At 55.6% G+C, this 27,150-nt stretch overlaps 1 protein-coding gene across 6 annotated transcripts in view; it reads left to right on the forward strand.

Moving 5' to 3' along the window:
• Positions 1-1,349: 1,349 nt before the first annotated feature.
• OPA1 (OPA1 mitochondrial dynamin like GTPase) overlaps positions 1,350-27,150 on the forward strand; it is a 58,708-nt gene continuing 32,907 nt past the window's right edge. For 2 of the 6 annotated variants that reach the window (XM_044421130.1, XM_044421131.1), the window contains exons 1-11: positions 1,532-1,660; positions 3,280-3,376; positions 4,854-4,961; positions 6,152-6,205; positions 6,837-6,898; positions 10,999-11,109; positions 15,940-15,993; positions 22,242-22,346; positions 22,808-22,894; positions 24,038-24,151; positions 24,276-24,356. In XM_044421130.1, the coding sequence (XP_044277065.1) occupies positions 3,301-3,376; positions 4,854-4,961; positions 6,152-6,205; positions 6,837-6,898; positions 10,999-11,109; positions 15,940-15,993; positions 22,242-22,346; positions 22,808-22,894; positions 24,038-24,151; positions 24,276-24,356 (852 nt within the window). In that variant the 5' untranslated portion in view covers positions 1,532-1,660; positions 3,280-3,300. Of the gene's footprint in view, positions 1,661-3,279; positions 3,377-4,853; positions 4,962-6,151; positions 6,206-6,836; positions 6,899-10,998; positions 11,110-15,939; positions 15,994-22,241; positions 22,347-22,807; positions 22,895-24,037; positions 24,152-24,275; positions 24,357-27,150 lie in introns of all 6 variants that reach the window. The other 4 variants (XM_044421132.1, XM_044421134.1, XM_044421133.1 and 1 more) reach the window with 4 other exon arrangements.

A 27,150-nucleotide genomic window follows, 5' to 3' on the forward strand; every position in this document is an offset into this window, starting at 1 on the left:
GGGGCGCCGCGCCGCCGGGGCCCCCGAGGAGCCAGCCGCTCCCGCACGCCGCGGCGCTCGGCGGCTGCGGAGGCTTCGGGGTCACGCCCGAGCCCTCGTCAGGCCCGCGAGGCGCGGCGCTCCGCCGGGGGCCTGGCCCGCCCCGCGCAGCACCGGGGAGGCCCGATCGCGGGCGGCTGCAGGGGCGGGCTGTGCCCAGGGCTGGCCCGCTGTGCCGCGGAGGCGGCGGCCGCTGCAGGGCTCTGCTCAGCCCGCCTGCGTGTGCCCCCCGAGGTGGCATCCCACTCCCCTGCTGCACCGGGGGGCTTTGCGGGGCAGCTGGTAGGGCCCAAAGGGGATCACCGGGCTCGCTGGCTGAGCCGTTTGACCGAGCCAGAAGCGAGGCGCTGATCCGTTCATTTATTATCCCCAACTTGCAGGGGAGCCTCGTGCATTCAGCAGGGCCTCTCCTGGAGCCTTTAACAGCCAGGCCGTTTCATAGGAAGACAGTCAGGCCCCTTCAGGGCCCCTTGGCCCCTTCCGTAACCAAGCTGGGGCTTTAAAGCTCCAAACCAGCCCCTGGAATTGAGCCTGGGAAGCGTTTGGCAGCCAGTGCAGGACTTTTCAGAGCAAGTATGAGGAGGTTCTGAGGCCCTGCTTCAGGTGGCAGCCCTGCTGACCCGTTTCGCGGAAGCGTGCAGGCTTTCTTATGTAGCACTTTGCACTAGTGTCAAAATGCGATGGGGCTCGTGCAAGGAGAGCTGCTGCGAAGTCAGGCTGGTTCGAGAAGGGTCGCAGCTGGCACGCCGAGCAGTACATATTGTTCAGATGCTCGGCTTGCTGCCTCGGGATCCAAGGACAGTGAAGGAGCTGAGCCTTCACTTTAGGATGGGGAAACGTGGAAGGACTTTCGCCTGACAGGTTTTCCTTTTGCCTGCTTTTGGCTCACTCTTCACCTGGCTAGAGAGAAGGCACACTGTGGTCGCAAAAGCACTGTGTTTGCCTGTGCCCTTTTTCAAGTCCTGAGCCGTACATCTAGCAGCTCGATGGTGATGCGCCCACAGAAAAAGCAGCCGACACTGTTCTTGATCACTTGAGGCCCAACAAATGTATTGCTGGTTTTCAATTGCAAGTTTCACGATTTGCTCACTTCATGCTGTTTTAGTCACCATAAACGGAGCTGGCCCTGAATGACGGCGACCTTCTCCTTGCACCTCAAGCAGAAGTCGCCATGCTCTGCACTTAGTTGAAGTCTGGGGGTGCCAAATGGGCGACTGGGTCACCCTGCAGAGGGGAGCCTTCCAGGAGCCTGGAGTCCTGGCAAAGGCCAGGACGCTGCATGCATAAGCATTCTCTCTCCCTCAGCATCGTCTGTCGACACCTGGCAAATACGGCCTACAGAACCCAGGGGAAGTCCCCCCTGCGGAAGCTGCATCTGGTCTCCCGAAGTGTTCGTCATTCCTGCTGTCCGACTGCCAAGGCCCAAAGGCCTCCGTCGTGGGCCTCGGTGCAGCACTTCTCCACTCTGCGGCATCTGCCCTTGCGCAGCACCCGGCTCCTTGTGCGGCATGGATTCCAACCCCACAGGAACTTTTGGTTGGCCCGAGTGGCATCGCGGCTTCTAAAACTTCGCTACATCCTCCTAGGATCGGCCGTGGGCGGTGGCTACACTGCCAAAAAGGTACCGAGCTCTGCGGTAGCAGAAGTTCTTCGTCGTCTGCCCCGTGCGCTCACTGCTTCTGGGGCTGGCACTGTCTAGGATTGTCATGTGACGTGCTCAGGAGAGGCAGTGGGGTTTGGTGGTGAGGGCACTGGACGGGAGAGCTGGGCTCTGGCTCCGCTGGGTTGGGGATTGTGGGCCAGTCATTTACTTTCAGCCCAACCTACCTCACAGGGTGGTTGTTGTGAGGTAGATAAATAGCGCCATCTTGGGTTTCTCACAAGAGCAAGAAAGGCGGGATATAAATGCTGCTACGTTGGATAACGGTGACCACAATAATAATAGTGATTCGGCAGGGCAGAGGATACTGCTGTTTTATCCGCAGAGCAGACTCTCATCGTGCAAAGTGAGCCTTCACAGATCCCATGAGGGTGAGAATGGTGGGGGCTTCTAAAATTGCTAGCAAGTGTCCCATGAAAGGCTGGGTGGAATAAAGGTGCTCTTGGGGGATGGGACACTCCGCGTTCTGCTTCTCAGCGCACTCTTCTTTGTCTCCTCCCTTGCCTTGCGTTCCTCTGTGCTCTGGCCACCCATGTTGCCCTCTCCTTATTTTGCCAGTGCAGAACAATGTTGGCTTGGAGCTGCATGCCAGAACGCCCAGTTTGATTTCTCTAGGCCAGCCTCTCCAGGTGATCAGGGCTGCCACTCCCATCCTCCCCAGCCTGCCTGGGCAGTGGTTAGGGATGATGGTTAGAGGTGCTTCAAAACCTCCGGAGTGCCACAAGTGCCCCGCCTTTTCATGCCCATCGGTGGAGCCACAGCGTGAGCGAGGAAAGGGTGCTCGCCCTTCCTTTTGTTCAGTGCCAAACGTGGGCAGAAGCGGGGAGGGCCTTTGGGGGGGGGTGCCGCTGCCGTTTCCACGGACGAGGGGCTTCCCTCAGCTGCTGTCCCGGGCAGGAGCACCTGCTCCCGCTTGGGCACAAGAAATGGTGGAAGTGGGGTCTTGAGTCATGCTGAGAGGTTGGAGATGCGGCGGGAACTGTAGTGCTGTCTCTCTTCCACGGTTACTCCCTGAAACGGAGGCCTGCACCAATTGAAGCGAGTGGGTCCCGGGCCATGTTGGTGGCAAAAAGCATAAATAACAAACCATTACTCAGGAGTTGCCAGCTTAGATCGCTGAAGGTGTTACCTTTGCGTTCCTGGTATCCTTTCTCACTTGCTAGTGCTCCTTCTCAGCCGAGTGCTGACCCGTTGGGTGGCGTGTCCCACACGGCTTCAGCATTCCGCCAGAGCGCACCAACAGCCATTGCGTGGAATCCAGCGAGAGGCAAACCACCCGCCTCAGCTGAGCCGGGTCCCACGAAAAGCCCGAGATCCCAAGTCAAGACGCCTTGTTGGCCTTCCCCTCCGTCAGTGTGCACGTACCACCAGCTCTGCAGAGGGTCCCCAGCCTCAAAAGAGGGCATTTAAGAATAAATCGGCACCAGTGGATTATTTAATCTGTAGTTGGAATGGAGCAGAAGGCCTGGATGTTGCAGGGATCCATAGCCAAGCCGGAGAAAGGGAAAGCATGGGCGCCCCCTTTCGTCCTGCACTCTGCTCTTATTCGACACTTATTGATGTCTTTCTGTTTACCTTAGACGTTTGACCAGTGGAAGGACATGCTGCCCGACCTCGAGGAGTACAAGTGGATTATACCAGACTTCGTATGGGAACTTGAGGAGTACATTGACTTTGGTGGGTGATGAGTTCCATTTTGCCGGTAATGCACTTGACTTTCAGATGTACTGAGGAAAATGCATAATCATTCTATCTTCCCAGGAAAACCTCTGACTATTTCAGAAGGCAGCAAGGGCTTTTTGTCGCTTCAGACTGCCTGGTTCTTTTCTTGTTGCCAGGCCAAAATGCGCATCATGGGGCCGCACGGTGCCCCATTCATTTCACCTCTGTGGGTGCGCTCTAACTAGAAATGACATTGGACCCAACCCTTTGCACATGATGGATATTTGGTGAAGGAACTTCAAGCTCATCCATTATGTTGAAAAATGACCTTACATTTCCAAAGCTCAAAGGAGCTTGTGCTTGCAAGAACCCTAGAAAGAGTGGGGGGCAGAGAGACTCCAGGGGCCAGTGGGCTGCCGCTCGCCTGAGCCGCGCTGGCCATCAGGACCGTGCGAGTAGCAACCCATTCCTGCCCTGAAAGAAAGGGCCTGGCCATGAAACAACCAAGTCTGGACAATTCAGAAGGCTGAATTATTTTCAAGGGGAGCAGATGGAGGAAGGGAAAGAAGGTGGGCGCAAGCACAGAATGATGGTCCCATTTGATAGATTCAGATCCTTGGGCCTTCAGTGCCCATCAGCCCCAAAAAGCATGTCCAGTATTCAGGAATCCTGGGAACTATCCTCCAAAACATCCAGAGGGCACCAGGTGGAGAAGGCTGCCATCGGAGGGTGAGAACCATGGCTTGGCGAGAGAGGGGCGCTCCCTCCTCTGCTCCGGCTGGGCCTGCTGCTGCTGCTCCGCAGACCTCTGCCCTTCCCGGGGCAAGGAGGGGCTTTGTGCAGGCCCAGCCTCCTTCCTTGGCGCAAATCACAGGGCCTCCCGACCCGAGAGTCTCGGCTTCCCCCTGCCTGATTCCAGCCCCTGATTTTGTCACTGGCTTTGGTCAGCCTCCTGTTGGCCCCTCCCACCAAGAGCTTTCAAGCAGGACTGCCTTCTCCAGTAGTCACCCTTCCAGGACTTGGGGAATGGGCTTCTGCGGACCCAGCCCGGCCCAGGGTGGGCGTATTCCATGAGAGGGATAAGGAATTGGAATCAACGAGATGGTGTCTGGCTGCTGAGAAACCAGCTTAGATTGCTGGCAGGACTGGAGAGCTTCAGTGAGCGGACGGGAGGTGCAGCCTGCTCGTGGGGCCAAGCTAAGTCCTTGCACTTGCTGGTGAAGCGCGGCACTTGCACACTGATTGCTAGGCTTCAAATAGTCATGCAGCTCTTCCTCCATATTTTCAGAGGATGCTCCAGGTACCCTAATGCTATTGTGTTTCATCCTAAAACGCAACACAGACACTCTTTATGGCAGTTCCTTGACATGTGCTCCACACAAGCCCGAGCTTCCGCACTGAAGAGCTGAACCTGGGAAACTCTGAGGCAGTCCTCAGCGGTGGTTCTCAAAAAAATCCAGGGGTGACTAATCCTCTCCTGCTCTTTTTCTAGAAAAGCTTAGAAAGGCACTGCCGGACTCAGAAGACCTGGCCAAGCTGATGCCTGACTTCGACAAGATTGGCGAGAGCTTCGGTGCACTGACAGGCTTCTTCACGCCAGGTAAGGGAGTTTTTATCCTGTGTGGCTTGACAAAGCCACACTGCGAAGGAGCCGTTTGTGATCTTTTAATCCCCTTACTCTTCAGCGAGTCGGTTAGGGTAACTGTCAGTATGAGTAAGACCTGCAACAGATCGTTGCGGCATGAAGAGCTGCTGTTCACCGTTCCAGCCAGCCTGAGCCTCCTGGGATACTGCCTGTTTGCCTTGCCCATTTTTGCTGGAAGAGGTGGCGCCTTTGGACGCCTAGTTCAACGTCAGGCATCAGGGGTCTCTCTTGACCTCGCTATTTCTGAGCGTGTTTCAGCTCACAATGCTTCCGCTCTTTGGCAGCCATCTTTTGAGCATTGGTGCACTTTCTACTGTATAGCGCAATTGTGGCTGAATTGCCATTTTCGCGTATGTCTTTCCGCCATGCACAGGGAGGGCGTTCTGGGTAGGTACAAGCGTGAAGACTTGAGGCTAGCGCCGCACACCAGCAAAGGGCCCTTGTAGCTTTCTAGCGGCTGCTGGAGCCTCCGCCACCCAGGCGTGGCCTCTGACGCCGCTCCTCTTGCCATCCCCGCGGCCATATTTGCAGGGCTCTGCTTGGTGTCTCTTCCCTCCCCTCCCCTCCCCTCCTGATTTGGTCCCCAGGGACTGGCCTGCATAAGGCACCCTTCCTCTGAGCCTGGGGACCACCTGTGGGCATCGGACTAGCAGCCCTCAATGGCCGCCTCCTCCAGGATGCGTCCAGTTTCCTGCTAAAGCTGTCCAGTTGGCTGCCGCCTGGCTGCCGCCTCGCGACTCGTGGGCTTGACAGCTGCTGTCAGTACGGTGCTGGGATGCGGCGGCAGCGGGCAGTCTTCTGCCCAGGCATCCTGCCGGGCTGCTTGCATTGTCTGTGCAAATTCCTCCTTGCACAGAAAAACTGCAAGGAGCCTGAACGGAAGGAATGCACTTACGCATCGAACCCACAACGACAAGTAGATGAGACCCTCCTATGCACTTTGGTTTTCTCAAAAAAGAGAGTTGACTTCGCTGTGAATTATTTCCCACCCCTCCGTCTGGATCTGTTGGCACACCATGTTTGGAAAGTTTGCCATTGTGTCTGTGTGGCCCTTGCCATGTGCGAGGCCCTTTGGTCTCATAGTTGCTTTGCCATTTGTGTGTATTTATAATTTTTATTTCCCCTCTTTTGCTGGTTTTCTGCAGGTAACAATTTGGTTAGTGAAGTCATAGGAGCTTCTGATCTACTTCTGTTGTTAGGTGTGTAACAAGCACTTTTTTCTGTCCCTTAACATTGCTCCCCATTTTCAAAATGGCAACTAAAACCATGCCAGCACGTGTAGGCAGGAGTTGGAACTGTTTTGGGGAACACCGTGGAGCCGTCCTTGCTAAACCCAGTTCTGCCAAGCAGGAAAGCTTTCTGGGTGTTAATGCCTTCTGCTCATTTTCTGCTTTGATGCAAGTAAACTGAGTCCTCAGAGGAAAGTGGGGAATCGGCGCTTTTGTGTATCTTTCATTTAAGCACAATCAGCTGCCTGCGTAAAGGCAAGCATTTTGCTGCAGAGTTTCCGACAGCTTGCGTAGAGTGCCAGGGCGGTCCGGTGTCCGCCACCTCCAGGCACCGGGTCCGTGCAGCCCGGCCCTGCAGTGGAGAGTCTTGCGCTGGGGTGGTCCTCCATGTTCATTCTGGCTCCGTTGGCAGAAACGCTGCGTTGCCCCAACCGTCTCAGGGCCGGGCTGCGTTGGCCACATTTGTGCCGCACGGAAGAGATCCCTCGAGAGCGGGAGGAGCCTGAGTTGCACAAAAGAGGATTCCTTTAGTCATGCAGCTTGCCCTTGCTCTAGTCAAGTTGCGTACTGCGTTGAGTGAATCCCTCCTCTTCCTTCCCAGGCTCCTCGGGGGAAACAGCATTCAGGGCCACAGACCAGGGGAGCGAGCAGCAGTACAAGAAGGTGAGTTCTGTGCTTGAGCAGGCGAGAGCCGAGCTGCGCCAGGGCTGCGGCAGCCGTGGACAACCTGTGGCCCTGCGGGGGTTTTGGCCCGCCCGCCCGCCCGCCCGGCGTGGTCAGTGGCGAGGGCTGATGGGAGGCGTAGGGCAAGGCATCGGAGGGGCCACAAGCTGCCCGTCCTGGACTAAGGTTTGGGCGTGTTTTCTCATAGGTTGAAAATTAGTGCCTGAAAAATCCAGGCACACAAAACATGGCAACTTTTACTCTTCTGAGTCTAAGTCAAGATTTCTTATCCTGTCATGATGAGCCGCTCTTATGTCAAGAGAAAATGTTGTTTAAATTTCTAATCTGTAATTCACATCCTGCTCACAAAATGTTAACCAGTGTATTTCATTTTCTAACGTGCCCTGCTGCTGAAATGGATAACAATGCTTTCGATACGCAGTTATAAAATTGATAAGGTCAAGTTACCCATTAAAATATCAAAAACGGTGTATAATGAACTAAAAATACTTTCCTCCTGCTGAATCATCATTTACTGTACCCTTTTTATCCTGCTTTTTTTCCTCTGCAAGGAACCCAGGGTGGCTTACATAGGCCTCCCCTCCATTTTATTCTCGCAACAACCCTATAAGGTAGGGTGAGGGTGAGGGTGAAGGTGGGTGACTGGCCCGAAATCACCCAGTGAACTTGGGGGCCGAGTGGGGCCCAGGGCCCAGATTGCCCGGGTGCCCAGTGCAGCGTCATCGCTGCCGCCCTGCACCGCATAGCGCATGCTGCTAAATGCCGGCCTGGGCCCCGGGACCTGGCCCGGGCAGGGTTGGGGGCCCGGAGGAGGGGCTTCCACCATCGCTCTACCAGTGGCAGCCAGGAGGCGTTTCCAAGGCTCGGCCTGAGCGCCAGAAGATGGGGGAGGAAGGCAGGACCCAGGGCCTGCGACCCCACATTCTTGGCAGTCCTGGAAGCTGGGGCAGTGGCCCCGAAGGGAGGGGGGTTGTGCCCTGTGCTGCGGCTCGGCAGCGGGAGGGGGCCACGTGCTGTTCCTAGAAGTGCTGCGCCCTGTGGGGAGGAGGCAGGCGCCCCCTGCGTGCTCGCGTGGGCGTGTGTGGTTCTTCCCAGTAGAGCTGCGGATGGATCAGCCAGCCAGCCCGGAGCGTCCTCTTCTCAGCGAGGTTTCAGCTCAGTGTCGCCTCGGGCACGGCGGAGCAGCTGGGGGCGTGCTGCTGCACGTGGCCAGAACGTGGAGCAGAGCTGCCGTGCCGGCTGGGCCCCCGGGAGGGCTTCCCCGAGATGCGTGGCCAGGATCCCAAGAGCAAGCAGCGGCCGTGCCAGCTCGGGCACGGACAGGCGAGAACCGCTCGGGGCGGCGGTGCCGCACTCCTCTTCGCGGAGGGCCGGCAGCTGGAGTGAGCCTCTCGGGGTGCTTGCTGTGGGGCATTCGCCCGGCCCGCGCTCTTGAAACGGCGCAACTGCAGGCGTGCGGCACACGCCTCCCCGCACGGCGCGCTTTGCAGCGCGTCTGCTCGCGCTGGCAAAGGAAGCTGCTTTTGTGGCCGGGATCGTCTTCCGCTCTGCGTTGTTTCTGTGTATCCCCTTTTGATACTGGAATCGCTTTGAATATCTTTTTGGTGGACAAGCTGCATTCATGTCTATGTAAATCAGTATTTTTAAAAAAGCCTTCAGTTGCGTGTTGATGGTCACACCTCCAGACTGAGTGCAGCGGCAGTTACGCTGTTGCTGGTTGATCTGCAAGGCCTGAGGAACCTCGCCTGGAAAACCGGCCCAGCTAAATTCGAGAGCTGTGCCTGACTGGCCGTTCTGTTCATCTGCATGTGGTCATAGGCCTCCTGCCCTTGCCGAGGCCTCCCTAGGCGGCTTGCAGTGTGTTCAGGGGAGCCAGGCAAGGCCCGCTTGCCTCTGTCGCCTTCATGGGGGAGAGCTGCTCCATAGATTCTTCTGTGCCGCAGGCGGGCAACCAGCGGCGGCTCCCAGCAGCCTGGGAGCGCCGCCCTCCTTCCTGCTGCCCAGCCGGTCGGCTCAGTGGTGGGAGGATGGGGGGGGGGCAGCAGGGTCCGCTCGGGCCTCCCCCTCGGCAATAGCCGCGATTCCCGTGACTGCGCTGCTCGTGGCTCCCTCCGGCACTCTGCTTGGGGGGACTGGTCGGCCAGGAGTGGCACTTTCCGTGGATAGCACGGGGGGCGTGAGCAGCGGCCTGCCCTTTGGCGGCAGCCTCCCTGTGCTGTGGTTGCGGTTGCCGCTGCCACAGCAGAGCCGCACGTAGAGGCCCCTCGCCAGTGCTGCTGGCCGGGCCCCGATTTAGTAGCGCTACTGAGAATTTGTCCGTCCCCCTGAAACATCCCCAGTCCTCCGCCCGCGTCCCACAGAGACTTGGCTGCCAGTTCGCCCATCTCACCCGTGGGCGCGGCCAGGCCAGCAGCGTGATTCTGCCGCGGTCTTTTCCCAGCGGTGGGCGGACCTGGGCGCCCCACCAGAGGAGCCGCGAGAGCGGAGGGGGCGTGGGTGGCCACCACAGCACCGAGCTCCTTCCCCAGCGCGATGCCAGCATGGTGGGCAGGAGAGGCCGACCAGGGTGGGCTGCCAGTTTAACGTGAAGACCAGTCTCTGGCCGGGAAGGGCTGAAGAGCCGTTTAGGGACAGAATGCAGGAGGCCCAGGCGTCCAGACCATGGGCCAGACAGAGCTCAGGATGCTGCCCGCAGCCTGCGCCTCGTTCGTGTCTGGTTTACAAGAATGGCCGTTCGCCCCGAGGTGCTTGGCTGGGCTGCCTTGCCATGTCCTGCGCCCTTCCCAGAGTGGCATGACTGCCTCTGCCTGCCTGAGTCTGGCAGCTGTTCGAGGTGGCTGCCCCACTCCTGGCACCTGATTGCAGGGGCTGCATAACGGGCAGCTCCTCTGGAGGGACCCTCCAGAGCTTTCCAAAGCCGTGCTGCATGCCCTGCAGAGGGATCCGAGCATCAAGGAGCAGGGCTGCCTTTCAGTCGCGCTGAGGCCACCTCTTTGTGGTCGTTTGCGTGAGACTGTGGGAGCCCCGCTGCGGTCACCCTGTGCTGGCCGGCCGGGTCCTGCCCCGCTGGCTCTGTCCTCCACCTGGGGTCCTCCTGTTGCCTCTTCAGTCCAGGATCTCCTTCCGGCCCAGAGTATTAATAACGGGCACCTAATGCCGCTTATGCTGATAATCTCCGTAAAACGCTGTGCAGAAATGGAACTCTTAGAACAATGCTGCGTGATGTTAGGCAGCCGGGCAGTTTGGATGGAAAACAGGTGTCTGCTCAGTCACCAGTGAAAAATACCACTTTTTTGCATTGCGCTCATTCAGCTGGTTTTGCTGTGGTGGAATGAGAATGTCCACTGCCGTTTTTATGGTGCCACCAATTCTGATCCTACTGGGTTGGGATTGTGTTGCCATTTTCCTTTTTTGGGCTTCCCACAGTGGTGTAACTTCATGTTTCATGTGTAACTGGTTGTTTCTGTGCTTTTTTATGCCATGTTCCTTGCTGGACCTTCTAAAGGCGGTTTCTGGCCATGTGGCTGTTGGACAGCATCCAGAGGAATGGAAATGGGGCATGCTTGCACAGCCTGGGTCAGCCGCACGGGTGCTTTGTGTATATCCCTGGCCTGACTGATCTGCAGTGAAGAGGTGCCTTTGTAGTGCGAAGGCTGCAGGCGAGTTCTTGGCACGTGAGAGGAGAGAGGATTGGCTTTCCGTGTTACGCAGAGCCTTCTGGTAACTTCGAGTGACAGAACTGAGCATTAATAAAAATGGAAAAGCAGAAATGAACATTTTCAGTGCTCTCCAGACAACTTCCGTTTTTTGTCTGATGTTTTCATAGGCCTCATTTGTGACAATTCGAAGCGTTTTTGTCTTGACGCAGCTGTTTGAGGCGTCTTTGCTTGTAAACCCTAAAGGTGCCTAGTTCCCGGGGCGCTTGGCGTTGTTGCGCTCCGTGCATCCCTCGAGGGGGTGCTGGGTGAGCCACATCGCGGCCCCTTCGTCTGCCCCCGTCTTTGTGTTGCGCCCTTTGATTTGTCATTACTGCTCCCCTCACCTCCATCTTTTTCCTTCCTGTTACGAACTTGCGGCAGGGTCTCCTTGGCGAGCTCATTCTCTTGCAGCAGCAAATCCATCAGCACGAAGAGGAGGCGCGCAGAGCCGCCGACCAATCTGGCCCAGGGGCTGCCCAACAGAAACGAAAGGTGATGGCTTCAGAAGGCACTCGGTGATGCGGGACGCTTCTTGCCCCCCCCCTCAATCAGACCCCGTGATTCGACTCCCAGGAATGAACCCCTCACTGAACTGTGCTTTTGGGCCCTGGCGCCCTGCGGGCAATTAACTGTTCCTAAGAACCCTGATTAATTCAGCTTCCTCTTGGCACTCCCTTTTAATATGCTGATTTTGGTGATTTAATTTAGATCACAGAGTGCTGCTGCTTGTGGGAAGGGCTGGTGCTTGATTTCACTTAGAAGCATAGAAACTGCTCGAGCCAGAAGGGGCCTCCTGGCCATCTATCTATCTATCTATTTATTTATTTATTAATTAAAACATTTCTATGCCGCCCCATTCGCCGAAGCCTCAGGGCGGCTCACAACATAAGATAAAGTACAAAAATAAGAATATAAAAATAACAATATAAAATAAATAATATAAAAGAAGTCGCCCTGGCCAGATAAAAGCAAATACTGTTAACAATTAAAATGACGCTTGAATAAAAAGGTCTTCGCCTGGTGCCGAAAAACAAATAACGACGGCGCCAGGCGGACCTCTCTGGGGAGCACATTCCATAGATTGGCGCCACCACAGAGAAAGCCCTCCTCCGAGTACCTACCTTCCTAATTTCCTTCACGGAGGGTTCCTGGAGAAGGGCCTCTCCCGCAGATCTCAAGGGGCGGGCGGGCATATATGGACGTAAGCGCTCCTTCAGGTAACTAGGACCCAAGCTGTTAAGGGCTTTATAGGTCATCACCAACACCTTGAATTGGGCCCGGACTTCAATGGGAAGCCAGTGAAGCTGACGGAGGACTGGAGTCATGTGATCATAACGCCCCGTCCTCGTCAGCAACCTGGCAGCTCTATTTTGCACCAATTGAAGTGTTCGGACTGTCTTCAGGGGAAGCCCCACGTAAAGCGCGTTACAGAAGTCTAGGCGGGAAGTCACCAGCGCGTGTGTCACCGTCGCCAGGCAGTCGTACTCCAGGTAGGGGCGCAGCTGATGGATCAGCCGAAGCTGAAGGAAAGCACTCCTCGCCACCACTGTCACCTGAGCTTCCAATGAAAGCTCCGGGTCGAGGAGCACTCCCAAGCTGCGGACCTTGTCCCTAAGAGGGAGTGCAACCCCATTCACGACTAGGTCAAATCCACCCTCTCCAAAGCCCGATCCGCCAACCAACAGGACCTCCATCTTGTCTGGATTGACCCCCGGCTCCAGCCGGCTCTGCTCACGACATGCCTGCCATGTGCACGTCCAGCCTCTCCTAGAACACCCTCCCCAACGGGGCCTCAGCCACCTCCCGGGGACAAATAGAAACCATGTCTGTAGGTTTGCGTTTGCCCACAAGAGACATCCATCTGTGGGAGAGTCCAGGCTGTCTACAGGAAATGCGACTGCAGCCTGGGCCAGCAAATCTCCGTCTGTTTCAGGGGTTTATATTTTCAGCATGGCAAGCAACCCCCAGTTGCAACCCCACCCCTTTTGCAAATGCATTGGCACCTGTGTCTGATACGGCGTGCCCAGAGGGTCAGATGCTCATACCAGAGTGTAGGACACGGAAGAATCAATTCAACAGTTGCAACAGATTAAGGATTCAGGCTAGAGATCTGGAAAAGCTTCCTCACTGTCAGAGCAATACGAGAGTGGACCCAGCTGCCTGGGGAGGTGGGGGGCTCCCCCACACTAGGGACATTCAGAAAGAGACTGGGCAGCCATCTGAGGGGGATGGTGTGACTTGGTGTTCTGCAACAGCAGGGGTTGGACCTGAGGGCCTTCCTGGCCCCTTCCAACTCTGCTATTCTGTGATTCTGTGAAACAAGCCAATATTAATCCTCTTGGCATTCCACGGCTGCTGCAGGTACTACTTTTTTAATCCCCCCACCCCCATTTTGGCACCCATGCTGGGGCTGTGTGGGGATCGGAGAGGTGCACAGATCTCCCGAGGTTGCTCACACGGATGCAAAGCACTCGTGGCAGCTTCTTATGAAGGCTGGCCAGAGCTCCCCAGCATAATCTGCCAGGGATGCCTCTGCTCCTCTGGGAGCCCGTGCAGGGTGGCTGGTTCCCGGGGCAGGGCCTGGGAGCTCCAGCAGGGCCCTGGACACGCCCTGCGAGCAAGAGCGGGAGGGTGCTGCCCCCTGGTGTGCTGCAGCTGGGACTCCCACAGGCGCTTGTGTGGCCCCCGTGGGGACAGGATGCCGGGCGGGACGGACCCTTCCTCTAATCGACCACGGCCTGCTTAGCGCTGCTGTTTTTCAGTGGGGCAGACCCTGCGCTTAGCGGTGGACCCCCTGTGGCGATTTCTTCCCCTGTGCCCAGTCAGGGGATCCTGCCATGAAAGGACCCTCGGAGACTAGCTGGGGCAGGTGGGCACCTCGCTTCGAGGACAGCACTGAAGGGTCCTGCCCCCGAACAGCTGTCGAGTCGCACTGCAGGCCGCACTTCCTGCAAGGGCCCCGGGGTGGCTGGCCCAGCCCTCCTCCGCCTCTCCATTTTCTGCTCACAACCTCAGCCCCATGGGCCGGGAGTCAACGCCTGGCCCACAGCCACTCGGGGAGCCCCGTGGCTGCGGCCGCTCCCTTGCCCAGCCGGCCCTGGCCTGAGCTGGCAGGAACAGCTCTGAGGCATGTCCAGGACAGTCCTTCCAGGGCCGTGCTTGGAACAGGCCCCAGGGAGGCTGCCTCCAGAGGAGCCTTCCCAGGCGAGCAGGACCCGCGGGGCTGCTTTGTTTGGTCCAACAGCTCGCTGACGGTCTGTTCTTCCACGGCTTGTGATCATTGCACAGTAATCCAGAGCTACTTCCAACTGTTTTAGCGTTTCTCATGTGTGATGACTGTGTTTTAATTGCCTTACATTTTCCTGGGATTTACCGACCAGAACCGCGGTCCTGCTCCGCTTAGAAGAGCTTTGTCCATGATCCCTTTGAACCTACTGATAGTCTGGAAGCATCCTCTCTTGATGTGGGGAAAATGGATTGATCCACAGTGCCGGGCCAGTGCCTGGCACGTTTGCCTCCATGGCTGTCTCTGGTCCAAAGCCCGTCTGGGTTAGCAGAGCTGCCACCACCACAGAACCGGAATTCCACCCAGGCTCACACACGCTTCACAGCGGGAAAGACGGTTCTTGCCACTGCTGGCGCCTCTTTCCTCGCTGCCTCCTTCATGGGGAGCACAGGTGCAGAGGGCTGGGAGGCGGGGGCTGGAGGGGGCTTCGGAGGCTGTGCAGCTCAACCCCTTCTCGGTGCCTTTGCAGCAAAGGAGGCCGGCCACCTCGCAGGGCCGCCTCCTCTGCTGCTGAAAACTTACCGCTAGGAAGCCAGTCCTGGTGTTTGGCCGAAGTCGCCTTCCCTGCCACTCACGCGCGCCCCCAGAGCAGCAGAGAGCAGAGCAGCTCCACAGGGCGGGCTTGCAGACCCTTGGCAGAGCATGGGGGCACCTCTGCCGGCTTTCCCTTCTCGAGGCAACGCCTCCCCGTCCCCTGCGCCATGCAGTTTGCAGACGTGCTCGCAGTCGGGGCCAGTGCGTAGGCCGGCCTCTGCCGGGCCCCTTTGTGAGCCTCGTGGGACACGGTACGGCCCTAGACAGGAGATGGGCACGCCGCACTTTGATCTCTGGCATGTGGACAAACTGTTCCCAGAAAGGACAGCGTGCTTCAAAAGCCCCTAGGAAATAGAACTGTGTAAAAATATGAAGACTTTTCCTGGGTTGTGTAGGTAGCCTTCAGTCAGGCTGGAAAATATACCCACAATTTGTATACAAAATTACATGGGAAAATAACCAGCTGGCCAGTTTCGCACACCTAGTTCTGAGGTTTTTGAGAATGCTCAGTCGGGCTCATAAAATGCCGGCTGTGTCCCATTTGCTTGCAGCGCTTCGTTCTTAATCGCTTCGGCCTGAGCCTTTCAGTGCAAACATGTGGCTGCAGCGCCCGGCGTCAAGTCCCGCTCGGACTGCCCAGCTGCACGGTCGTCCCTCGGAGGTGCCCTGGCACGTGCCGCCTCCAGCCCGTCCAGGGCCTCTGGGTCGCTGGCCGTGTCCCCACTGCCCCTTCCGCTCTCCGTCATCTCACGTGGGTGAATGGCAGCGGGGACTTGCTCGTTCGGGGTTCCTCCGTGTGGAGAGGCCTCTTCCTGCTCCTTGCACGAGAGAGTGGCTGCAGCCTGTAGTTCCTTCTCTGCCCCCAAGGCACATATTCTGCCTCTCTCTTCATTTGCAGTCAGCCTTTCCGAAGCTTAGAAAGGAGATTTCGCCACAATTCCTTTGCATAAATGGAGCCAGACTTTTACGATATGGCACCCTAGAAATGGTTTGCTGCTGTAACGTCTGTGTGGTGTTGCCCCAGCCGAAACTCACGGAGGCCTGCCTGGTGTGAATATCAGGCAAAGGACGGGCTACCGTAGGAGGTCCCACCTCGGAAATCGGTGCTCTGTGTTCCCCCCGGAACGCAAGTGGTTAACCCCTTACTGCCAGTGCCGGTGCAAAAAGGTTGCTAAAAGTGCCTGGCTGCGTTGTTGAAGGCGGCGGGAGGCAGGGGACTGTCCACATGCCCCTTCATGTCAAGAAAATATGTGCTCATCACGGCGAGTTGCTTCTGGGGATGCGGCCAGTTTGTGTCCTGCGAGGTTCTTGGCGTTAAGTCTGCTCTTACAAAGGAGACCCTGCCTTTAACTCCCTCTCTGTCTCAAGCCATCAATTGGCAAAATAACCTGTTTGGATGGGTCTTCAGAAAGGGATGATTCTTAAAGCTCCCGGTTTGTGGCTCTCTTGTTTCCCGAATATATAATAAATGATGTTTACGCTCATGATTTTGGCTGTTGCAGGTTTCGGACAAAGAAAAGCTGGATCAGCTCCAAGAGGAACTGCTGCGCACTCAGGTATGGTCACCTTGCTGATGTGAAAGCCAAAATTCACCTTTGCCAGATGAACTACAAGATCAGAAAGAAACGCACGTTTTCTGTTCCTAAGGGCTTTCCTCATTTTTGATTATTTTTTCATACTGTTCTAACAACATTTATATCGCTCCCCGATTTTAAGCATGTTTCCTCAGAACTCAGTCTCACTGAGTTCAGCAAGACTTAATTCGCAGCCAGCTGGCTCACGATTGCAGCCTCCGGAGGCATCTTTTCGACGGAAGGGAAAGGCTGCATTCTCTCAAGGCAGAGTCCCTTCCCTCGCGCTTGCGTTCCAGTCGCTTGTAATTTCATGGCTTCGCGGTGGTTTCATTCCTGCCCCGGGAGCCATTTTGGGAGGGTTGCCCAGCACCACGCAGCCAGCCACGTGGGGCTCCGCAGGGATCAGGTCCGTCCCCCGTGTTCTCGAACGCCTGCCTGGAACTGCCAGCGGGGTCATCCAGATCGTGGGGCTTCCTGTTACCAGGACGCTGCTGACTCTCGGCACGTGTGTTTGCACGTTGCACGAACCTGTCCTTACAATAATCCTGGGGGGGGGGGGGCGGGTTGAGATGCGCACCCAGCAGATGATCCCGCTCCCCTTGGGCTAGCCTGCCCTTCCCTCCCACGCAGGGACACTGTGGCAGGCCTGGTCAACTGTGATCGCTGACTGGCTGGCTTGCCTTTGTCCGCTTGCCCCAGTGTTTCCCCCTTTCCGTTTGTTCAGATGTCTTTTTTCACAGTCCCCAGTCGGACCACCAGTGAGAGTCTCTCCCAGGTGACACAATGGATGGGCTGCCACTGGCTGGCCACCCTTAGAAAACAGATTTTGTCTCTAGTGAAAAGCGGTATATTCCCCTTTCAAAGAAAATCGTTTTCCCTAAAAAAGGGCGTGGGGTGCGGGAGAAGCGCAGCATGTCCCTCCGCCTGAGGGCCATCGCAGCAACAACAGAAAGCAGGAAGAACGTGCCCTGAATCCCACCGCCCCTTTTTGTGACGCGCATCTTAGCTTTCCGAGCGACGGCTGTCAGAGGGACACCGCGGAGAACACCTGGGCCGTTGTCCAGGGTCGGCAGCCCCTGTCCTCCGACAGCAGGTTCCCCCGGGGTGTCGCCAAGGCAGTGCTTCCCTTTCCAGAGCCCTGCAAGCGCAAAGTCCCCACTATTAAGTGGCTTTTAAAAGCTTGCCAAGCATTCTGTGCTCCTTGGAGACCCATTTTTTCCTGAACGGGGTGGCCAGGCAGTGGCCGCCCCATCAGCACGCCACCTCCTGGGCTTGGTCAGTGGGTCCCGAGCGGCAAGACGCGCTTCGGCTGCCCGCGCCTCCTGACACAGCCGCCTGCTGTGGGAGGCAAGCCCTGGGGCAGCCCGCGTGCTCTCGGGGCGGGTTGTTCGGGGAAGGGGCGAAGCTGCCGCTGGCGAAGTGGGCCGGGCTTGGAAGAGGCAAGGCCCACCAGAGCTCCTAAGCGAGGTGGGCTGTTGTGTGGCCTGAGCTGGGCTGCCGTTCCTTCCTTCGTCTTGGACAAGTGTTCCTGTGGATGTGCAGATTCCCAGCCGTGATGATGGACCGGGTGAGGGCCCGAAGCGGAGGCTGAACCCACCCAGAGCCAGTGTGCTCCCCCAGCAGAGAAGCCACCCGCTGCCCGGGGGCAGTGATGCACCGCCTCCTGAAGCAGCTGGGCACCGCTGAGGGGCACCCCAGGATCCGTCGCTATTGTGGGTGGGGGGGGGGCATCAGCTGGTAGGCCAGGCACAGCCCTGAGTGGATGGGGCAGCCCAGCATCTGTGGTCTGTGCTCTGGACACCTCTGGGTAAAGTCAGCGTCTTTTGTGCCGGGCTGCCTTTGAAAACGGTCGGCAACTGCAGATTTTGGTCTTCAGGCTGTGGGCTGGGCCTAGGCGGTATGAACCAGAAGCCCCGTTCCAGCTCGCCTGTGCTCTTGGCCAGTTTGCTTGCTTCTGAGCCAAATCAAAGTGCCTCTTTTAGCTGATACAGCAGCCCACCTGACTCATGATCCCAATGTTTGAAGGACCACCTCTCCCCATGGGAACCTCTCCAGTTCCTGTCAGTCAGTGTCAGAGGCGCTTTCCTGAGGGTCCCTGGAGAGCAGCTGAGTGACGTCAGCCCCGGAGTGGGTTTTCCCGCCCTGGCCCTGTGCCTGTGGAACCTTCTCCCTGGGGGAGCTTCGTGGTGCCTGTGCTGTTGTCGTTCCAGCAAAAGCTGAACATTTGGGCCTGAGCTAAGCCCCAGTTAGAGCAAACCCTGCAGTCAGCGAGGAAGACTGTGTATTTGTGGATGGACACATTGCATTGTATTGTTTTTAGGTTAGGATTTTATGTTACTTATGTTTCTGTATTGTGCTGATTATGGCTTGTGATTTTTTCCTTGTTTTAATCATGGATTTTTGTATGGTGTGTGTAAGTCGTTACAACAATAGGGGCTTAATGTGTAACGTGTTGTAATGGTCGTTACAACAATAGGGGCTTAACGTGTCCACGTAGAAGAAGGATGGACAGATGGCTGACACCTGTCCCTCCTTCTGATCCTGCCCCCAACCAGAGGGCGCCAGGTAGCCTTGTCAACCACCCCTCGGGTCTGACAGTGCTGCTGCTCAATGCCAGGTCGATCAATAATAAATCTTCCCTCATCCATGACTTGATTGTGGATGAGGGGGCTGACCTGGCTTGCATAACGGAGACCTGGGCGGGAGAGGGAGGGGATGTTGCCCTCTCCCACTTGTGCCCGCCCGGGTATCTGGTTCAACACTGTTCACGCCCAGAAGGGAGGGGAGGGGGAGTCGCGTTGGTTTACAGAGCCTCCATCTCTCTCACGGGTCTTCCGGTCCCTTTGAGACCAGGGCTGGAGTGCCTCTACTTGGTGTTGGGCGAACGAGACAGATTGGGGATTCTATTGGTGTACCGTGCACCTTTCTGCCCAGCAGTCTCCCTATCTGAGCTGACAGAGACCGTCTCGGATCTGGTGTTGAGGACCCCCAGGATGTTGGTCCTGGGGGACTTCAATCTCCATGCCGAGTCTGGACTGACCGGGGCGGCTCAGGACTTCATGGCCTCTATGACGGCCATGGGCCTGTCTCAACACGTCACTGGCCCTACCCATGAACGTGGACACACTCTGGACCTGGTATTCACGACGGGGCAGGTAGAGGATGACCTGAGGGTGAAGAACTTATGTTTGACTCCCCTGTCATGGTCAGATCACCTCCTGGTGAGGTTTGTGCTCGAGAGCGGCCTCTCCCTCTATAAGAGTGCGGACCCGATTGTATGGGCCCGCCCCCGGAGCCGGATGGATCCGGATGGATTCCTGGGGGCCCTGGGGGAATTTCCGGCTGACAAGACTGGTGCTCCTGTCGAGGCTCTGGTCGAACTGTGGAACGGAGAGATGACCAGGGCTGTGGACACAATCGCTCCTAAGCGTCCTCTCCCACCGGGCAGAGTCCGCTCTTCCCCTTGGTATACACCTGAATTACGGGCGATGAAGCGAGTTGGGAGACGGCTAGAGCGTAGGTGGAGGAAATCACGGGATGAATCTGACCGAACACACTTGAGAGCCCACTATCGGGCCTATGCTGTTGCGGTGAAGGCGAAAAAGAAGTTTTTTTCTGCTTCCATTGCCTCCTCACAATGCCGTCCAGCGGAGCTTTTTCGAGTGGTGCAAGGCCTGGTTCGCCTGGGTCCTAAGGAAGATCCGATGCCACCCTCAAAGGCCCGCTGTGACGACTTTGCCAGGCATTTCAGGGAGAAAATCGCTCAGATTCGTCACGAGCTGGACTCCACTAATGAATCAGAGGTCTCTGAGGAGTCGCCAATGCCACCGTCTGGTCCAAAATTACTGGAGGAATTTCAATTATTGCGGCCCAATGATGTGGGCAAGGTGCTTGGAAGAGTACGTCCCACCATGTGCCTATTGGATCCTTGCCCGTCTTGGTTAATAAATAACTCCAAGCACGGGATTGGGACCTGGATTTTGGAAGTGGTTAACGCTTCTCTGAGGGAGGGTCGAGTGCCTGCCCCTTTAAAGGAGGCGGTAATACGACCGGTCCTGAAGAAAGCGTCACTGGATCCAGAGATGGCCACTAACTATAGACCTGTGGCCAACATCCCGTTTCTGGGCAAGGTGCTGGAGCGAGTGGTGGCGGGACAACTCCAAGCACTCTTGGAGGAAACTGATTATCTGGATCCTTTTCAGTCCGGCTTCAGACCCGGGTACAGTACTGAATCTGCCTTGGTCGCCCTGTACGACGACCTGTGCAGGGAGAAGGACAGGGGGAGTACATCCCTGTTGGTTCTTCTGGACCTCTCGGCGGCTTTCGATACCATCGACCATGGTATCCTTCTGGATAGACTTGCGGGATTGGGGGTTGGAGGCACTGCTTTGCAGTGGTTCCGCTCCTATCTCGACGGTCGATTCCAGAAGGTAGTGCTGGGGGACCATGTCTCTACGTCATGGCAGCTATGCCATGGGGTACCACAGGGCTCCATTCTATCCCCTCTGCTATTTAACATCTATATGAAACCGCTGGGAGAGGTCATCAGGAGGTGTGGGCTGCGGAATCATCAATACGCTGATGATACCCAGCTTTACCTCTCATTCTCCACTAATCCAGGTGAGGCAGTGGCTGTGCTGAACCGGTGCTTGGCCGAGGTAAGGGAATGGATGAGGGCCAATAAACTGAAACTCAACCCAGACAAGACGGAGGTCCTGTTGGTTGGCGGATCGGGTTTCGGAGAGGGTGGATTTGACCTGGTCCTGAATGGTGCAACACTCCCTCTTAGGGATAAGGTCCGCAGCTTAGGTGTACTCCTCGACCCGGAGCTTTCTTTGGAAGCTCAGGTGACAGCGGTAGCGAGGAACGCCTTCCTTCAGCTTCGGCTGATTAATCAGCTGCGCCCCTACCTGGAATACGACTGCCTGGCGACGGTGACACACGCGCTGGTGACTTCCCGCCTAGACTTCTGTAACGCGCTTTACGTGGGGCTTCCCCTGAAGACAGTCCGAACACTTCAATTGGTGCAAAATAGAGCTGCCAGGTTGCTGACGGGGACGGGGCGTTATGCTCACATGACTCCAGTCCTCCATCAGCTTCACTGGCTTCCCATTGAAGCCCGGGCCCAATTCAAGGTGTTGATTATGACCTACAAAGCCCTAAACGGCTTGGGTCCTGGCTACCTGAACGAGCGCTTACGTCCGTATATGCCCGACCGCCCTTTGAGATCTGCGGGAGAGTCCCTTCTCCGGGAACCCTCCATGAAAGAAATTAGGAGAGTAAGTACCTGGAGGAGGGCTTTCTCTGCGGTGGCGCCCAACCTATGGAATTCACTCCCCAAAGAGGTCCGCCTGGCACCGTCGTTACTGGTTTTTCGGCGCCAGGTAAAGACCTTTTTATTTAAACATCATTTCAATTGTTAAAACATATGATCTGGCCTGGGCAACTTCTTCTTCCTTCTCTTTCTCCTCCTATATTTTTATTTTATACTGATAATTTTAATTTTGTATTTGTAAATCAATGTATTTTTTGTATTGTTATATTTAATGGTAATTTTATTATGTACTATTGTATTTCAATGTATTTTATCATGTTGTAAGCCGCCCCGAGGTTTCGGCAAGGGGCGGCATAGAAATGTTATAATAATAATAATAATAATAATAATAATAATAATAATAATAATAAGTCACGTCAAGACTCCTTTTTGTGCCAGGAAGTGGTATATACTTTTTAACAACAACAACAACAACAACAATAATAATAATAATAAACTTGAAGAAAAATGTTTTAATAAATAAATAAATAAATAAGAAGCTCAAGGGGTTGTTGTTTGCTTCTTATAGGAATTTATATCCCACCCTGTTCTCCCCATTCTTCCACTGCCTTCCTTTTTCTTCCATGTCCATTTTTAGACTGTAAGATCCCCAGGACCTTTCACACTGTTTTTTACATTTACCAGCACTGCTAGACTCAAATGCATTGTCTATTTTCTCCTCACTGCAGAACTGCCCGGACCTGGCTGTGATTTACCTGAATCACTGTTTTAAAAATGTAATTGGAATGACCTTTTCTCTGCAGTCACAGCCAGTGTTTTCAGAGTCTCTCCTGTGTTAGAGCATTTGGTAACCATATTGCTACAGAGGGCTCTTCGGGAGAGTGCAGTGATCTGCGAACAGAGAGAGCAGCCCAGGTTTTTCTCACCATCCTCCTCTCCCCACCCTGTTTTGCAGCTGAAATACCAAAGGATGCTTGAGCGGTTGGAAAAGGAGAACAAAGAGCTAAGAAAGATCGTTCTGCAGAAGGATGACAAGGGCATTCATCAGAGGAAGCTGAAGGTACTGCACACAAAACATTTCCAAGTTGTACACGCTGGAAATTTACCACCACGCTTTCCGGAGTATCACTGCTCATCCTTCTGGGACCAGCCTTGAATTCCAGACTGACAGGGTCGAGCCTGGCTGTGGTCTGATTTCCTCTGGTCATTCTGCCGTGGGGTGTCCGACTGGGTGGGACCACAGGCTCCGCCGCAGGACCTTTCATTCATGAAGCGGTTTCCCGCCTTGGGTTCCTTTCAAGAGGGAAGGGCCTGGCTTACAGGGAGCGCGGCAGTAATAGTAATAGAGTACTGCTGCTCATGGTAACACTCATGACTGTGTCCTTCCTAAGTGGTCTTTGGAGAGTAGACTCCAGAGGTAAGTGAGCACGCAGTAGCCCATCCTCCAAGGCTGCCAGAGGGCTTCCTTGTGCTTGGCTTTGGCTCAGTTCCCCGGGCTAACTTCAGGTCTTTCCTCCTCAGAAATCCCTGATTGATATGTATTCTGAAGTCCTGGACACGCTGTCAGATTACGATGCCAGCTACAACACCCACGATCATCTACCTCGGGTAAGTAAGCGCCGCGTTTTCCCAAACTGGTCTTTCCAGGTCAGGCTGGCATGGCTGCCGTGCTGCTGTGAGCAAGAGGAATGGCGTATGCCTTGTTGCCGTGCATTTCATTTCTGTATCATCCAGTAGCCAGAGCTCTGTGGGCAGTCAAGGCAATCCGTAAACACATAACAGGTATGATAAGAACAAAGGATGACGGAGAAAGGGGCCTCCTGGGCCATCTAGTCTGACCCCCGGCTCCAGCAGGCTCCACTCACGACATGCCCACCATGGGCATGTCCAGCCTGTCCTTGAACACCCGCACCGATGGGGCCTCAGCGACCTCCCGTGGGAGCCCGTTCCACACCCTGGGGGTCCTGACCGTCAGGAAGCGCTTCCTGGCATCCACCCTAAATCGTGGTTCCCTGAGCTTTGCTCCATTGAATGCATCCTGCCCTCCTCCTCAAGGGAAGAAAGGTCCTGACCCGCCTCTGCATGGCACCCCCTCACATACCTGCATATTGCTAACAGATCCCCTCGGAGTCTCCTCCTCTCAAGGCTGAAAAGGCCCAGCTCCCCCAGTCTCGCCTCATATGGCTTCCCCTGCAAACCAGCCACCCTCCTAGTGGCCCTTCGCTGCGCTGCTTCCAACCTGGCGATATCCCTCTTGTAATGAGGGGCCCAGAATGGAACACAGTGCTCCATGACCTTCTCTAGGCTGCTGGTTCCACCAGTCCTGAGCCAGACCATCGCCCATATCACTTCGTAGCATGAAGTCCCCAGCCCACGGGGAGGGGCCGCAAAGCGAGAACCCCGGGCCCGCCACCCTTCAGTGCAGCAGGCCTGAGCCTTCCCGCAGCTCCAGGAAGTGGGCACAGGCCAGCGCTTGGTGCTGGCCCCTGGCTGATTCTGCACCCTCACCCTCAGGTTCTGGCATTGTTCAAAACACCCATTTAGATTCTGAACCACGCCGGGCAGCACCTGACCTAGTTCAGCACTATAACTAAAAAGTAGATCTTCGGAAGGTTCCGTTTCCTCCGAAAAGTAAAGGAGGCTTTGCCTGATTTGAATCTGGGGGTGACTAGCAAAACGTGCACTTTGTCCCAACTGAAAAAAGCGCTTTGGTTCCTTTTAAAAGGCAGTGACTGAATATTTTCCATTAAGGTCGTAGTGGTTGGAGACCAGAGTGCTGGGAAAACCAGTGTGCTCGAAATGATCGCCCAGGCCCGGATCTTCCCTCGAGGCTCCGGAGAAATGATGACGCGGTCGCCTGTGAAGGTAGCTGCATTGAGACGGGGTGGGGAGCCAAGGCCTCCAGGGATCTGTTGGGAAAGGTCCCCCCTCGAAAGGACTGCTTTGCTCATACGGTAATCAGACGTGCCTTTCTCCCCTCTGGATGTAGGTCACTCTCAGCGAAGGCCCTCACCATGTGGCCGTCTTCAAGGATAGCTCTCGAGAGTTTGATTTGACCAAGGAGGAGGATGTAAGTTTCGAAAGAAATCTATTACCGGAGTACTAGCTTCTTCCAATTGCATCTGTGAGTCGGAGACTGAATGACTCATGTGGGCAGATGCTAGTGGAGAGAGATCCGTACGGTGAAGACTGGCTGCTACAAGGAGCGGCAGCCAGGGCCCCGGGGAGCGCGGCCCGGATCCCTCGCCACGAAGGCGGCGGCGGCTTTCTGCTGCGACCTCCCCTGCCCTGCTCAGCCGTTGCGCAAGGGCGGCCTTCAGGCTCTGGGGCGGGGGTACCAGATGCAAATGTTTCATGGATGGAAAAGCCGTCAGGTGCCCGAGAGGCAGCAGGGTGCAGTGCTTGGGTGGGATTTGGTCCTGGGCCCCACGTGAAGCTAGCTGGATGCCTTTGGGCCCACCACTCATCCTCCGCTCGCTCTCCCGCAAGGGGTTTCTGTCAGGCGAAAGGGAGGGGAGGACGACCATGCCAGCCCCCTTGGGCTCTTTCGAGGAAAAAAGCCGGGATCTGCTGGCCTTTGCACTGACACTCTTCCCCCGTCGCCGCTGCCCAGCACGTCACAGGCCCTGCCTTGAGAACCAGCTGAAGCTGTGCAATGGCAGGACAGAGAAGGTGCTGTGCTTCTTTGGCCTCCATCTGCATTTTGAAATGCTGCTGCTTTTGGAAGAGCATGAGAAGCCATAACGGACAGGACTCCTGTGTGCCTTGTGGAGTCACCCAATAACTTTTGAAAATCGTTGAAGGCCTATACGCCTTCATTTACTGAAAGTTTTAGTAAACATTCAGGCCTCAAGTACCCGCTTCGGAGACTTGCTTCTTCCATTGGCCCTTTGTGCCTGAGCACTTGGGCTGTTTGTGAACATTTCATGAAATTACATTAATTCCTCCTGTGTGGGTGGCGAGGGGTCTGGCCTTCTTTCCTCTACCCCCACCTGCAAATAAAATCCACGGGCAAATCAGCATCCTTCAGGCTCCAAGGGCAGCTCCTTCCAGATCGGGACATCCTGGAACTCTGCTTTTTAGCAGTTCACGTTAATTTCTATCATACTTTGTCAAAATGGCTTAGTGGGTAAAATCAAGTGCTGCAAAAGAATTACAGTTCAAATTGCCATAACCAAATAGCAAACAAAATAGCAACACTTAACAATGATACAGATTTTGAGAATAATTATCTTAAAGTAGCAAACCGTTAAAACTTAGTTTAAAGGTTAAAACCTGCTAGAAGAGACCTTCAGTGGACGGCCAAAGGTGAAGGGGTGAGGGAGGCTGGTGGCGCTCCAGGGAGGGGGCCTGTTCCGCAGTCTTGGAGCCACTGGGGCAAAGACCCACCAGGGCAAAGAGCCCCAGTCTGCCCAATATCAGCCAGAGAACAGGGTTGGCTCTGGAGGCTCCTCTGGGAGCTGGAGCCAGTTCACAGGAGAAAAGGCTGCTTCTGGGCCAGCCTGATCCTAGGCAATTTCGAAACTGCCGGCATCACTGGCCTTTTTCATTGGGTTTTCAGTCCGTGCAGATTATATACAGCTCGAGTCCTGTCCTCCAGCCATTGGCTGGAATAATGATGCAAACCTCCTGGGGGACGTGTGGGTCCAGTGACTGTTCACAGAGCCTCAGAGAGCGCTGGCACCCTGCTCTTGGGAGGCCGGGCCGCGGCTGCCTTGGGCCATCAGCACCTGAGCGAGCGCTGAGCTACCATCCTCTGCTCCTTCCATCCTCTGCAGCTTGCTTTGGGCCCCAGGTTGCAGGAACAGCGAAACGGAGCGACTGCTCCTTTTCGGCGGAGATGGAGTAGGGACGGACCTGGAACGTTCCCCTCCCACCCTTTCTCAAATAAACTAAACCAGTGGTGGCAAACCTATGGCACGTGAGCCTCAGCGAGCACGCAGAGTCCTCTCTGTTGGCACGCAAGCGAAGTCGCCCCAGCATCGCCCCAGCAGCTGAGCATCGGATGACAGCACACACAGGGGCCATGCGCATGCTCGGAAAGGAGACGTGCAGCCAGGTGACCTCACGAGCCACGACTCATTAGCCGCGACTCGTCCGAGCATTCACATGGCCGGTCAGTGCGTTGCCAAGGATATTTTTATATTTGTCTGGACTGGCTGTGAGGTGTTTTTTCTAAACTAAAATCTCAGTTTTCAGATTTTATTGAAGTGTTGGCACTTTGCGATAAATAACTGGGTTTTGGGTTGCAGTTTGGGCACCCGGCCTCTGAAGGGTTCGCATCACTTGTTTAGGGTTACAAAAAGGCGGTGTCCTGGCATGGTTCTGATGGTTGGAATCTGTTTAAAATGGGCACAGATGTTGAGTTGTGCAGAAAAAGCTGCTCATAGAAGGCTTTTTCAAAATTGCTCTCTTTTTAATGGAACTTTAGCCCTATATTAGAGTTAGGCAAACGAGGTGTCCTGGCATGCTTTTGATCATTGGAATGTGTTTAGAATGGGCAAAAATCATGAGCAGTGCAGAAAAAACTACTCAAGGAAGGCTTTTGCAGAATCACCCTCTTTTCAATGAAGCCGTAGCCCCATATTAGGGTTAGGGGTGTGCACCAGGGTAGGGTTAGGGTTACAAAACGGAGGTGTCCTGGCATAAATCTGATGGTTGGAATGTGTTTAGAATGGGCAGAAATGATGAGCAGTCAGGAAAAGCTAATCAAGGAGGGCTTTTTCAAATTTGCCCTCTTTTCAATGGAACTTTAGCCCTGTATTAGGGTTAGGGGTGTGCACCAGGGTAGGGTTAGGGTTAGGAAAACGAGGTGTCCTGGCATGAATCTGACGGTTGGAATGTGTTCAGAATGGGCAGAAATG

The sequence above is a fragment of the Varanus komodoensis genome, unplaced genomic scaffold (assembly GCF_004798865.1).
Source record: "Varanus komodoensis strain SLA01 unplaced genomic scaffold, ASM479886v1 scaffold115, whole genome shotgun sequence".
Taxonomy (NCBI): domain Eukaryota; kingdom Metazoa; phylum Chordata; class Lepidosauria; order Squamata; family Varanidae; genus Varanus; species Varanus komodoensis.